At 41.0% G+C, this 15542-nt stretch overlaps 1 protein-coding gene across 1 annotated transcript in view; it reads left to right on the top strand.

The window, feature by feature from the left end:
- Positions 1 to 255: 255 nt before the first annotated feature.
- LOC109529689 (exostosin-1a) overlaps positions 256 to 15542 on the top strand; it is a 26328-nt gene continuing 11041 nt past the window's right edge. Inside the window, exons 1-4 of the mRNA XM_019893087.1 lie at positions 256 to 2102; positions 9437 to 9530; positions 10956 to 11063; positions 14107 to 14226. Of these exons, the coding sequence (XP_019748646.1) occupies positions 1159 to 2102; positions 9437 to 9530; positions 10956 to 11063; positions 14107 to 14226 (1266 nt within the window). The 5' untranslated portion in view covers positions 256 to 1158. The remainder of the gene's footprint in view (positions 2103 to 9436; positions 9531 to 10955; positions 11064 to 14106; positions 14227 to 15542) is intronic.

The raw sequence follows: 15542 nt of genomic DNA, 5'->3' as shown, positions 1-15542 counted from the left end.
ACGGTTGAAGAATATACAATTATATTTGAATGTCATTCGAATCGACTACTCAAACTCAGAAGACGAAAATATCATTTACACAATAATTTGGAATGCCGTGTACGATAGTTTTAATAAATCACTACTATGTGCCAAGAACTCCCATGTGACCGCCGTTTTTGACATGATTTGTCGGCGACTCCACCGAAACCCCTCCCGTTTCGGATGCCCGTTAACACAAAGATAACGCACCTTTTATGGCGGCGCAACGTCACATCCTGGTCTACAGCGGCGGTCCCCTTCCTTGAGCACAGATTGCGCTACCTCGGCTTCTGTTGTTGATCTACAACACCTCTTGGTTGATAAACGTGAGAGATTCTGATTCAAATCTGTGAAGGACGTGAGAGGTATTTGGGGAATTTACTTTTATGTACCAAGAAGTGGAACCGATGAGAAATTGCGGATTCGAAAAGGGGCATGCTATTTTAACGTGAGAGAGACTGTCTTCACTTTAAAACCGATGATAAGGTACTTTGATGTTTGCAAAGCTAGCAGGCTAACCCCGGCAACGATTTTCCTCTGTCGCCAGTTTGCGTCGATGACCGTCTCATGTAAAGTTACCGAATTAAGAAAAAAAAACAACAACATTCGTCTTAAACTTATGTAATGTTTGGAATTGGTTATGTTAAGTGTTGGCGGCTCCAATGTTAGCAATGGGTCCCAGTTTCCTAAAGGAACTGTAGTTTCGTGTCCAGGAGCTGCATTCATTTTCGAGCATCACGTTTAGTGTTATTCTTTCAATACAAGTCAGTTGTTGAAGTTTTGTTGCGTTTGGGATTTTTAAGTATATACGATTTATGGTTTCAATGGATACCTGATGTAAATTAAAGGTAACGCTGCATACATTGATGAAAGAGAATTGGGCATATCGCTTATATCGGGTAAATTTAAGACCGTCAATAGGTGGAGTACTGACGAGAAGGCTAGCTTGATGATCATTCAAAATCGCCCACATGCTTTGGATCAGTTCCCGGTCTTATGAAAGGCCTTTGAAGCAGAAGGTGGAAGACTTGCAGCCCGTGGGAAGATGGCGGAGCTCTCACACAGGCGGTGGTGAAGCCAAAACTTCGGGACTTTTTGGACTTATCCCCGAACATCTTGGCTCATTTCATAGAACACATGCAGGCCAAAAAACGTTACTTAGTTTTGTTCTTTGCCGGCGTGTGTCTCCTTCTGCTATTTTGTTTCGGGGGTATTCATGTACCACTTTCCAGACGAGGTCTAAGCCGGCGACATGCGCGAACTCCTCACCCTGGGGCGCAGTGGCGTCGCTCCCCGGGGGCCGTTCAACCTTACAGCGCCTGTGAGCAAGACCGCAACGACGATGCGAATGACCACATATCTCCTCGTCAGAAGAGAGACGCAATCGCCGGCCTTTTCTCTGGGAAGCATTGCAGAATGGAGTCCTGCTTTGACTTTTCTCTATGTGAGAGAAATGGCTACAAAGTTTACATCTATCCTCACCAGAAGGGAGAAAAAATGTCAGAGAGCTATCAGAACATTTTGTTGTCGATTGAAGGCTCCAGGTTCTTCACACCGGACCCAGACCGGGCATGTCTGTTTGTCCTGGGTTTGGACACTCTGGACAGAGACCAGCTCTCACCGCATTATGTGCACAACCTAAAGGCAAAAGTCCAGAGTCTTCCACTGTGGAATGATGGTAAAAACCACATAATCTTCAATTTATACTCTGGCACTTGGCCTGACTACACGGAAGACCTGGGCTTCGACATTGGCCTTGCCATGCTGGCTAAAGCCAGTATCAGCACAGAGAAGTTTCGACCCAGATTTGATATATCCATCCCCCTTTTCTCAAAAGAACACCCCAGGACTGGAGGGGAACGGGGCTACCTTAAACATCACACCATCCCCCCATTTAGGAAGTACCTGCTGGTATTCAAGGGAAAGAGATATTTAACTGGAATAGGATCTGGTACAAGGAATGCCTTGTATCATGTGCATAACGCCGAGGATGTTGTCCTTCTCACCACCTGCAAGCATGGCAAGGATTGGCAGAAGCACAAAGATGCACGCTGTGACAAGGATAATGCAGACTACGACAAGTGAGTACTATTTTGACCATCACGTTGTTCATTAAGTGAGCAGGCTATGATGAACGGGTCTTGTTATTTTGTTTATTTATGTTTTTGATAGAGGGGGAATGAGTTGATAGAAGTGTCTGAATTATTTTTTTTCAACAATCTATTTTAGACGTGCACAAAAATAATTGCAGTTTAATACAGTAATTTGTGTGGTGATCCCCCCCCCCAAAAAAAAAATTTAAAACATCAACTTATAAAAAAAGAAATACCCTCCAGAAAAACATAGTTAGAAATAATCAAGAATCAGTACAACAAAGGTAATAACTTACCTGCTTTCACAAACGTGTTGGAGGACATTTAAACGTATCTATTCCTATCCCTATATTTATTTCATTGTTAATATAGCAACAGTATTTTGGATTATTCATAGCTATGTATTCGCAACATAAACTAGAATACTGTTCACAATATTCAACTTCACTCAACTCAGCTATATTTATTGGCACTTTAAAACAACCACCGCTGAATACAAAGTGGTGTACACGGAGCAAAAATAACTCATACAACTAACAATAAATTAATAACGAAGAGTAGAAAGCACAAAAACAGTAAAAGTAAAAGCCAAGTCTCATAATCACAAGACACCCTGTCACAATACCATGTATAAATAGCTGTCTATATTCGATTAATTTTAGATATATCACTGACCCGTGCATATAATAGTTCCCACACTTATTTTATGAAACAATACACCTAAAACTCTTATTTTCCAACGATCACGATTACAACTATATCTTACCTACACCATCAAAATTAGAGTAATATGTACAGCCATGCTACAGCTAATTCCAAACCTAGTGCTTAACCCAGCCCCTTGTATTTTCTATACTTCTCCAAAATACATTTTAAGATATTTATATTTGAACTGATTTATCATTGCACATGATTATTAATTATAGCCAGGGATGCTGGTAATGTGCTACTCAGTACTAAATTAGGAAGTAACACTTTACTCCAAAATGTGCCGATTTTCAAGCAACGACTAAAACTGTATTTTTTTTTTTCCAGTCCAGAAATGTTATTAGTTATCCATCCATCCACCGTTATCCAAGCCAGTTATCCTCACAAGGGTCTCATGTATGCTGGAGCCTATCTCAGCTGTCTTCGGGCAGTGGGTGGGGCACACCTTGAACCGGTTGCCAGTCAATCACAGTAGTTTATAGTTACTATTCAAATATTACAAAACATTATTTTGTTTAACACATTTAATTCTGGGTAGCACGGTGCTCGCCTGGTAAGCATGTCCACCTCACAGTGCAGAGGTGCAGGGTTTGATTCCAGGCCCCAGTCTTCCTGTGTCAAGTTTGCATCTTCTCCCTGTGCCTTGCGTCGGTTTTCTCTGGGTACTCCGGTTTCCTCCCACATTCCAAAAACATGCATGGCACGCTGACTGAACACTCCAAATTGTCCCTCGATGTGAGTGTGAGCGCGGATGGTTGTTCGTCTATGTCTACGCTGCGATTGGCTGGCAACCAGTTCAGGTTGTACCGAGCCTGCTGCCTGAAGACAGCTGGGATAGGCTCCAGCACACTCCCTACCCTTGTGTGGATGAGCGAATTAGAAATTGTATGGACATTTACTTCTCTATGGTGGCAATGTCGGTGTTTCACATAGCAATAATACCCGAAGTAGTTGCCGTTAACCAGCAGCAAGAGGCATCACTGAGAAACAATTGACGAGTTAAATAAACAGCACACACCTCTTTGCCTTTCTCTCACACACACATTTTATTGTAAAACTAATAGTTAATCAATAATATAAGATGGTAGGACACCTCACTTTCCTCTAACACTATATTCCTCACTGAAGTCACTCGACGAATAGCTATACATTATAGAACACGTAAGGGAAAGTCTGGTATTTATAGCTTGAACATGGTGAAATGCGTTGTGGGAGATTTCAAATTCACCTTCACATTTAAGGGATTGACAAACAGTGATCCCTCACTTATCATGGTCAATGGGGACTTGCTGTTGTTTTGCTGCCTCTCGCGGACCTTTTGCTGCATTTTCGCTTTTAAAATTTTCTTTTTAATTTGATGAATACTTTTGAAAAATCCGCAATGCACTGAAACCGCTATAAGTGAACCGTGAAGTAGCGAGGGATTTGATGACTCGCATGTCCACAATTGGTAATGGAGGAAGGATCCAGGGATATTTGCATTTTTCAAGCTGGAAGTAAAATCACGATTTTGAGTTTGTGTCAACCATAAACAAAACTATTAATGTTTATTGCACACTCTCAGCCATCTCGTTACCTCTGCGTCCCGCGTACTAAGACGCATAATTTTCGCGCGGGACGCACATTTCCAAATAATGTGCGTTTTTGGGACGCAAGGAAATTTCTCAGTCAAAACAAAACAAAAAAAAAAAACTACGGCAGGCCAGAGGATTTCACAGTAACTGTCGTTACCGGTAGCGTGTCGTTTCCGTGGCGTCATTTTGACGGTACGGAAAAATCGTTTAACCATAAAAGAGTCACCACACACGAGTTGACTGTACGCGATCGAATCTCTCCAGTGTGATCAACGCAATTTCACTGTGCCTGTATGTGTGTTTGTGGTGTGGTGTGTGAGTGTGTTTCTTCTCATTTACTTTCGTTTTGTTTTGTTTTCAGTGTTGGGGGGGGGGACGGAACACATAACGTTATGTGCGCATGCGGGTTGCTATTTTAGCCCGCAAACAGGAATCGCGCGGATGAAAGTTTGAGATGGCGGCGAAAAAAACTCACAAAGGTCTACTAATTACGACATTTAAGAAATGGGAATGAATGCCAGTCTGATTTTTCGTATGAATCGTCCGAAGGGCGTTTCACTAAACTCACCTGTGACGTATGCACAGAACATGAGAGCGAGATACGACGCAAGGCACGATTCCGAGGCAAGTTGGTCATTAGATCTATAGGTTAATCGCTATGAAAAATATTATAGAACAGTAGTGGTTAATCTATAATTTACTGGTTGTAGCATGGTAACTTTATGAATAAAACATTCGTCACAAGGTGTAGCAATGCTAATGTTAACTGTTGGTAGAACTAATGATGACGTGTGTTAGTCTTTCATCAAATTGATAGTAGATTACACATGCATCATCTTGGGAAGAGGATGTCAAGCCACATCAATACTTACCTGTATTAATGATGAGCAGTAAATTAATCTTTGCAGTGTGAGATTGGAAAAAAATACTCTGATTTTGTGGTATGCTGTATTCATGATGCCATATGAGTACAACATATTTTGATCCATTTATTTTGTTGAATAAACCTGGAGTACACCGCTGCTGATGTAATGCTCATTTTTAATGCATAGTTTTCAAACATTTACCCTTGAAACATTGTACTTTTGAGTTTCAGAATTCTTGATTATGAATATCAGTCAAAATAGAAAAATGGGTTCCCATGATGAACGTTTACGGAACCCAAAAGTAGTTACCGTGGTTTCCCATTGGGTAATCTGACGGAACCGAAAAACGGTTACCGTGAATTTCCGAAATCCTCAGGCCTATGTCTTAGCTGCTACCGTATGCTTTAAGCTAACATACCTGGTATGTTTTAGCGTGCATGCATGCTACCGTATGCTTCAAGCTAACGTGTTTTTAGCATGCGTGCATGCATGCCGTATGTTTAAGCTGCATTTTCGCTTTTAAAATTTTCTTTTTAAATTTGATGTATACTTTTGAAAAATCCGCAATGCACTGAAACCGCTATAAGTGAACCGTGAAGTAGCGAGGGATTTGATGACTCGCATGTCCACAATTGACAATGGAGGAAGGATCCAGGGATATTTGCCCCGGAGCGGCGGGTTCAATGTCTTCTTGTTTTATGTTTTATGGTTATTTTGTTTAAATTTTTGATGGGGGGGGGGGGAGATTAAAAAAAACAAACTTTGTCCGACCTACCGACCCTATGCTGAAATTTCTTGTTACCGGAAACACACTATCTTTTTTGTTTGGCCTAATCAGAATTCTTGATTTTGAATATCAGTCAAAATAGAAAAATGGGTTCCCATGATGAACGTTTACGGAACCCAAAATTAGTTACCGTGGTTTCCCATCGGGTAATCCAACGGAAACGAAAAATGGTTGCCGTGAATTTCCGAAATCCTCAGGCCTGCTACTGAATTATTTAATTTTTTGCAGCATTTGTTTATAATTGTATGTATATGTTGTTGTTTGTGTTATTATCATATGCAATTGAAGAAGTAGGCCATTTCAGAATTCGAAATTTGGAACTCTCTAAATGCGTAACGGGACTCATACTTTTCTGATCAGCGAGTCCCTGGGACTCGCTGGCAGTAAACTGTAAAATTATCACTGCAGTCTGTGCTGTACACAAAGATTTTGTAACTTTAAAACGCTATAAAAAAAAACAAAAAACAAAACAATGGATTGCAGTCTGCCATGCCCAGTATGTTATCACGCTTGAATAGAAAGTCACACCAACTCGTGGGTGCAGGAGGCCCCCGAATTTGTGTTATATTTATAAACAACGTACATTATAAACGTGGAGTTTTGCCATTACAATATTAATAGCTAAATATGTGAAGATTTTATTAAAAATGTACTGATGTGAAGTGAGGTATAGAAAGCCTGTCATTTTTTTTAACAATTCTAAAATAAACCAATTATGTTAGGTGAAATCCAGAAAATAATCTTTTTTTTTTTTTTTGGAATAAAATAATTATGCTAAGTCGAAAAGGTTGTCTTTAATTTTATTTTTAATAAAAACACATATTTTAAATGTGACTGTTAAAAATGCACTTCCAATTAAGTGGCAAGGCCAGGTGTCATTTTTATGTTAAACAGCATTGTTGGTATCTGCTGAATGTAACCATTAAAGCATTTTGTAATCTAACTTAGTTGTTCTATCTAATAGTAAATAATAATCGAAATCTAACTTTTGAAATAAAGTAACTGGGTTCCCTTTTTAAGGCAACACTGGCAACGCTGGTTAACAAAGTTGCAAAGTTGGCAATGCCGAATCCCCTCTTCAAAGGAGCTATGCTAACAAAAGATAAAAACCTTGTGCTAAACACTGTAGTTATGGCAATTAATATTTAAAAACTATATCTATCTATCTAGCTAGCTATCTATATGTCAGTAAGTTCTATTATCCCAACCACAATATGCCACTGTGTTCTCCGTATGAGTTCTTCTGATTCTATATGTTGATTTTCAATTGCCAGTGGACTTCCTTTTGTGTTTGCCCAGCCTGCTGTGTTGTTTTTGGTGATTGCTGGATGTTTTGGTTTGCCTTTGGTTTGTTGGGATTGATTAGAGTAGGCAAATATGTTGTGCGCGTAACTGGAAGCCACAGTGGCCCCTGTTTGGTCATATCACAATCAAACACAACTGTATGGGCCAGGAAACAGTTGCTCGCAAATTGTCTTTTTTGATCTCTGCTAGTTGGCAACCTGCTGGGATTGACCCTGATGCCCACTATTTTCTTTGCTGGACCATTTCAAAGTATGTTAAAAGGTGTAATGTGCAAATCAGGGTTGGTGCTGGGTCGTGAAATCTTTTAGCCAATGTGGCTAAAAAGTATAAAAATTGTGTAGCCACATTCAAGCATAGTTACAACGTTGCATGTTATTTGGTGGTGATGCTGCCTGTTTTGCCGTTATCTTGCTATGTGCGCCGCTCATGCATGCACACAACAGAGACATTGTAGTCCAAATAAAGAAAACGTGTAACACTGTAGGGAAGATGTATTTTTTTCTGATTGTGGGCATAGTGTGATGGCTAACTGCATGTTGTAGTGGTAGAAATGTGCCAAGTTATTGCTAATTAGAAAGTGGCAAATGTGCTGAATCGCCAAAGATGAAATGAGGGCACTTGCAAAGCGGGGAGGGACTGCTCATGCAGTAGCACGGTTGCATCAGCTCGTCCCCGTTTAACGCTGCTCCCCAAAAAAAAATCACAACTGAGAGGGTGAAAAAGAGTTTTATGTTATATCTCACCAGTACGAAATTGATCTCGGTCTTTACCCCTGTTTTGAACTTATCTTCCAACATCCATCCATCCATTTTCCAATCCGCTTATCCTCATAAGGGTCGTGGGGCGTGCTGGAGTCTATCCCAGCTGTCTTCTTGCAGTTGGCGGGGGGCACCCTGAATCAGTTGCAAGCCAATCGCAGGGCGCACACAGACAAACAACCATCTGCGCTCACACTCACACTAAGGGGCAATTTAGAGTGTTCCATTAGCCTGCCACGCATGTTTTTGGAATGTGGGAGGAAACCAGAGTACCCATAGAAAACCCATGCAGGCACGGGGAGAACATGCAAACTCCACACATGAAGCTCGGAGCCGGAATCGAACCCTGCACCTGTGCGCTGTGAGGCCGGCGCGCTAACCAGTCGTCCACCACGCCGGCCAGAACAGGAACCATTGCATTAAAAAAATAGTCTTTGATGAAGACCATTTTTTTGACAGTCATTACTTCTGCACTCCAAATGACAAAGTAGCACCGTTCTCTGTGCAAAATGCCCATTTGCAATTGCACTCGGTAGTAGTATGTGTGTTTTGTGTCCAGTGTCACCTCATCCCCATATGACTTCAGACAGAAAGCTACCAGTTGTCTCTTACTCAGTGGTGTGGAGAAGTCTTTCGTGGGGGTTCCCCCCCTCAGTGATACATGGATATTTTATTCCTCACACACAAAAACTGTCAAGCCGACAGGTCCTTCTCAAAAGTGTTGCATTTTGTGATAAAGTTCACTGTTTTCTGTAATGTATTGATAAACATTAGACTTTCATATATTTTAGATTCATTACATACAGCTGAAGCAGTTCAAGCCTTTTATTGTTTTGATATTGATGATTTTGGCAAAAAAATAAAGGAAAAGCCAAAAATCCCTATGTCAAAAAATTTGCATATTTCACCCGACCAATTTTTTTTTTTAAAGTGTTTTTAAAACAATAAAATAAAGTTAACCGTCAAATAATTCTGCTTAGTTATGCACTTGGTCAGGAATCCTTTTGCAGAAATGACTGCTTCAATGCGGTGCGGTATGTCATACAGAAACACCATCTGGTGAGGCGACAAGGGAGGGATACTCAGAAGAAAAGAGCAGTCAAAATCAAAATGTGACTCTGCTATGTAGACTAAAATTGTGTTATCAATGCACAATGTACATTGCTGGTCTAAAAATAATAATTTAGTGCAGAACAGGCTATAAAAATCACCAGCCATATGGAACAGGTATTTGGTGTCCAAGTGCAGTGATGTGATATTTTGAACTTGAACTTGGATGTTTGATCCCAGATGTTTCTAATGTCCTTAAACCTTAATTTTGCAGGTATGACTACAGAGAGATGCTGTACAACTCCACTTTCTGTCTAGTTCCAAGAGGACGTCGGCTAGGTTCTTTTCGCTTCTTAGAGGCATTGCAGGTCAGTCACACATTCATACTTCATTATCCGTATTTTTCTTTTGGCATGGTTGTAACCCCTTCAATACATCCGCACTCCCCTGCAAAACATGTGTATCTGTGGTTGTTTTGACTGTTGACTGAAAATATTTGAGCTTGAAATCAAAACGATATGTATGAGAGGCCAACTTTTTTAGCTGAGCACAAGTATCGGAACCAGAATTTAAAAGAAGCCTTCATTAATTTTACAGGTGTGGCTTGATTAGTTTGGCTTGGAAAAACACAGAGCTGAAAAATACACCACACACATCTATATCGATATATTTCACTTTTATGGCAACATTATTAACACACTGGTAAAACGCTCATGTTGGGTCCCATGAGATGGAATAGCAAGGCAAGTTTATTTACGTATGTAGCACATAATCCATCCATTATCTGAGCCGCTAATCCTCACGAGAGTTGCAGGCGTGTTGGAGCCTATCCCAGTAGTCTTCGGGAGTAGGGGGAGTATACACTGAATTGGTTGCCAGCCAGTCACAAGGCAGACATAGACAAACAACCATTTGCGCTCATAATCACACCTAGGGACAGTATTAGAGCGGTCAGTCAACCTACCATGCAAATTTTTGGAATATCGGAGGAGACCGGAGGACCCGGAGAAAACCCACGCAGGCACGTGGAGAACATGCAAACTCCACACAGGAAGGCCAGGGCCTTAAATCAAACCCTGCACCTCTGAACTGTGAGGCGGAAGTGCTAACCAGTCGAACACCATGCAAAACAGCGCGCAGTGTTCTGATTTTTATGGTCAGAAGGTGTGTCTGGGCCGAAATTCACCGCAAGTTCTTCGCACTATCAAAAAGAAGTGTATACGAGTTGATTGAAAATTTCTAAAGTGGCCAGACAAGCGTGGACCATGGAGAAAGAGCAGGTCGTCCATTCACCTTGACTACGAACGAAAAAGATGAACAAGTTAACTTTTAAACTTTTCTAGTCACTTGTTTTGTTTTTTTAAACACCGACTTAAGGCTGTGTGTTAAACCATGATATGCAGGCCAGTTCTTGCTTTGTATATTGCTTGTGAAGTTCAAGAAATTGAACACTAAGAATGAAAGGCTTTCAGGATGACCATTTCATTGAACTTCACTATACAAATCAAAACAATCAAGTTTATTGTTAAAGTGCTGTGATATAAGGTTAGCAATGCATCTTACTTGTGTTCAACTAAAATCTGACATTTAATGAATTTGGGGTGGCTGTTTATTCAATCATCGCATACTTAATTTTATACTTCACTAAATCATCAGACATGCGTACAGGTTTAATCCAGCCCACGGACCGTGCATTTCACTCCACTGATTTAAACAATGATTAGGTCTCCATTATAAATAAAGAGAAACCTTTTTTTTTCTTTTTCATTTGGTCTTGTGTACTTCCATTACAGGCAGCCTGTGTCCCAGTGATTCTAAGTAATGGCTGGGAACTGCCTTTCTCTGAGATAATCGACTGGAACACTGCAGCTGTAATTGGTGATGAAAGGCTTCTTCTTCAGGTAAACATTTACATACCCATCTGAACATAGTCACTATGTTTTAAGCAGTGTTGAACTAATTACTGGTACAAATATTGAACTGAATTTTGTAGCTGACAGACAAGGCTGCACAATAATTTTTAAATACAGATTTGGGGGAAAATGCAGTGGAGCGAGCCCCACGCTCTATCAAAAAGGGTGTGGCGCTCAGCGTGCTGGTGTCACATGATAGGCGTGGCTGCAAACTAGTCTCTTGCGGACATTACTCCACGCAAAGAAACACTTAAGTGTTGCCTGGACTTATTTTGTGTACATGTCCAACAGGCAAGGTGCGCTGAACCGATATGTGGAGAAAATCTGTCTGCAAGTTGTGTTCTAAAGCTACATACTACGAGCTAAAGAGGTCACTGATGTCTGGACTGGGCATGCTGAATTCTCTCACGAATTCAAAGAGCTTAATTTGTGACACGTTTCAAACACTACCATTCATGTCAAAGGTGTGTGAATTATTTTACGATACGCGTTCTTCCTGATCTGTTGCATTCGATGAGGCACTATATTGTATTGTACTGAAGTAGTTGCATTGTGTGATACCAATTAAATAAAGACATATTTTTTTCTTTGGATCTGAACTAGGGTGCAAATAGTAATGATTGTTTTCTGTATTTGTTGAGGCAGCCAACCTGAGCAATCGCTCAACCCATTGGTGGAAACCAGTGGTGAAGTATGCCGTTAAACTGAAGGAGGACTCCTATTGGACCTTTCTGGCATGTGGGACAAAGCTGATTAAGTGCTGGCTGGTCTGGTTGTCGCTGAGGCAAAAGCCCATGCAAGGGAGGTGTTCAGTTAGGCCATTGAAAATAACTTTGGGATGGCGTTGAACAAATTCTGATCCACTCTCCGGCATTTGAGGAGAAAGAAGCAGTGCACCATTAACTGTGTTCAATGAGGATGAGGCGATGCTGACCTCGACTCGGCACATTGTGAATCAGTGCAAGAACGCTTTGAAGACCTCCTCAATTCCACCAATGTTACTAGGAGGAAGCAGATTTGGGGCTCTTCTATCTCTGTGGTTGATGTCATCGAGGTGGTTCAACATTTTCTCTGTAGGATCTATCCTGGTTGACATGCTTCTGCAACATGGTGTGGACATTGAGGTCTGTGCCTCTGGATTGGTGTGGTCTCCCTTTTTAATAAGGGGTACTGGAGGGTGTTTTTCCAACTGTTCACAGTCCGTTGCCAAGTCGAATCTCAGTTTCAGCAAATACGGTGTGGTTTTTGTTCTGGCAGTGGAGTCGTAGTAGACCAGCTCTACACCCTCACCAGGGTCTACAAGGTGGTATGGGAGTTCGCCAACCAGTCTTGATTTACTTTGTGGACTTGGAGAAGGGGTTCCGTGGTGTCCCCGAGGGCATCTTGTGGGGTACACTGCAGGAGTAAAGTGTATCGTAATCCCTGATAGTTCGTGTATGACCAGTGTCAAAATTAGGTCTGCTTTGCCAACATTAAGTCAGATTCGTTTCCAGTGAGAGGTGGCCTCCTCCAAGGGTGTGTTTTGTCACCAATTCTGTTCATATCTTTTATAGACAGAATTTCTAGGCGCAGCCAGGGTGTTGAGGAGTCTGGTTTGGGGACCTTAGTTTTATATTTCTTTTCCAGATAATGTACGACTGACATGAAAATAGGCACCTTCAAATGTGAGACCATGGTACTCAGTCGAAAAAGTATGAAGTGGCCTCTCCAGGTCAGGGATGAAATCCTGCCACAATTTGAGGAGTTCACGTATCAGGGGTAGTCATGAGTTCACGAGTCATGGACAAATCATCAGGCCGATCGGCACACCATTTGTAGTCATGGGGAGTCTATATCGGTCTGTTGTGGTGAAGAAAGCTCTTGATTTATCAGTTGATCAATGTCCCGAAGTTCATGTCACCTCGTCACGAGCTGTGGGTCGTGGCCGTGATCATGGATACAAATGACTGAAGTAAGTTTCTTCCGTGGGGTGCTCGGTCTCTCCTGTAGAGATGGGGTGAAAACATCAATCATCTGCAAAGAGCTTCTACGCATTGAGAAGAGCCAGATGAGGTGGCTCGGCCATCTATTTGGGATACCTCCCTTGGGAAGCGTTCAGGAAACCGAACACACCCCACTGTGGGGGAGACCCTGAGCACAACCAAAGACACACTGGAGCATCTTATGTCTCTCGGGTGGCCTGGGAACACCTTGAAATCCCCACAGGAGAGCTTGGTGGAGTGTTGGAGTGGCTGGGTTTAGGGAAGTCTGGGCTTCCCTACTTGAACTGCTGCCCTCGCAACCCACCCCGAATAAGAGAAGTTGATGGTTATACGGATATATGTAATACCATTCACCATGGGATCACTTGCACCGTCCACCGCCTAGAATCGTCTGTTCCCCATCCTTCAAGACATAGCCTGCTAGCTAATACATAGGTGGACAATCAAACCTAAATACAAAGCTTTTTCTGCTTTTTAAAAAAAATAGTTTAACCTTGGTTGAGGTCTATGATAAACGTCCTTTTAGTGATGCTGTATATGCTCGAGACATTATATTACATAGCTATCAAAACATACGTTTTGGTGGCCCAAAACGTAAGTACAGTACTGGATATATACAGTAGCTATATAAAATGTTCAGTCATTTTTACAAATGTTAAATGTTTAGTGTTCACTTGTTTGTGTTATTTTATCCAAAGTATTGTAATTAGTGTCCTTAAATAAGAAATAAAAAGACTTTTGGAGTTGAATAGCTGTCAGCTATTTATTCTTCTGTTTTACTTATTTTTAAGTTTGTGCCATAGTATAGCTTGTGTATGAGTACTGTATTGAGATTCGAAATGAAGGGATAGTTGACAATGTCAAAATTTTAGGATGGTGTCAACCATTTCAAGTGTTTTGTCATTTGCACTTTGGGAATTGGAATCCATGTTTACCAAATCTCCTTTGGGTTTTGTCACAGAAATATGATATTTGAGGGAAATAGCCAGAATGATGTTTCTCAGTGTTTTAGAGGTAATTGAGCCCATGTCTTGTTGCTTCTATCACAGGTTCCCTCAACAGTTCGCTCAATTCACCAGGATAAGATTCTCTCCCTAAGACAGCACACCCAATTCTTGTGGGAGGCCTACTTCAACTCTGTGGAGAAAATAGTTTTGACCACATTGGAGGTATAACACTCATTCACGTTAATGATTACGGGCAAATGAGGGCGCATCTATTCAAACTTGTGTATTCGAATAATTTAATGCAATCGGTTTTATTTCATGACAATTAAAATTAACAGTGTGGACATATGAGCCAAACATACTTTTACATTCATCTTTGCAGAGACCCACTATTTCATATGAAAGTCATACATGTTTTTCAATGTGTAATGACAAATCTTTATTCTTTGGTATACCGTATTTTCCGCACTAAAAGGCGCACTGGATTATGAGGCGCACCTTCAATGAATGGCTATTTCATACTTTTTTTTTCATACATTGGACGCATCGCATTCTAAGGTGCAATCTACAATGTCTCCACTAGATGGTGTTACACTCCTTCCATTCAACTCGAGAGGCGTCAGTTCAACTCGAGAGGCGTTCATGACCGCCTCTGAAAAATGTAAATTAACTATTACTGTATTTAAATGAAACGACGAAAATTGAAAATAATGCATCAAAACAGAAAATCAAGCGAGGAAATCACAAAATAAATTCTATATCCCCCCCTACAGAATTTATTTTGTGATTTCCTCGCTTGATTTTCTTCGTAGTTTCATTGAAGTAATTGTTAATTTACGTTTTTCGGAGGCGGTCATGAACGCCTCTCGAGTGGAACGGAAGAAGAGAACGCACGGAGACGGACAAAGACGTACAGTACCTGTATTTGTTGAGACTGTGAAAATCATTAATAAAGTCTGCGTTTAAAAAAAATAATAAAACCACAGCCCTCCTTTTTTCAACAAATACAGGTGCGACTTTGTCCGTCTCCGTCCCTTCTCTTCTTTCATTCAACTCGAGAGGCGTTCATGACCGCCTCCGAAAAACGCATTGGCATTTCCTTGATCATAGCTCCAACAGAACTATCAGGTGTAAATAGTAGTTATTTATTCCTTTGTTGTGTATTCACAAATGATGAAATCACAATATAAATTCTGTAGGGGGGGGGGGCTATAGAATTTATTTTGTGATATCCTCACTTGCTTTTCAGTTTTGATTTTTTTTATCAATTTTCGTAGTTTCATTGAAGTAATCGTTAGTTCACGTTTTTCGGAGGCGGTCTTGAACGCCTCTCGAGTTGAACTGAAGAAGAACAGGCACGGAGACAGACAAAGACGTACCTGCATTTGTTGAGTCTGTTTAAAAAAAAAAAAAAAAACACCACAGCTCTCCTTTTTTCGGAGCCGCAACAAAAACTTATTTAATAAAGCAGCGACACAGTTCACTGAACCAACAGCAAGTTATAACATTGTAAGCATGTCTCCAGCCAGGAGCCATCC

This window comes from Hippocampus comes, unplaced genomic scaffold (genome assembly GCF_001891065.2).
Source record: "Hippocampus comes isolate QL1 unplaced genomic scaffold, H_comes_QL1_v1.1 scaffold94, whole genome shotgun sequence".
Lineage (NCBI taxonomy): Eukaryota > Metazoa > Chordata > Actinopteri > Syngnathiformes > Syngnathidae > Hippocampus > Hippocampus comes.
The sequence above is the reverse complement of the archived record's forward strand: the minus strand, read 5'-3'. Positions and strand labels throughout refer to the sequence as shown.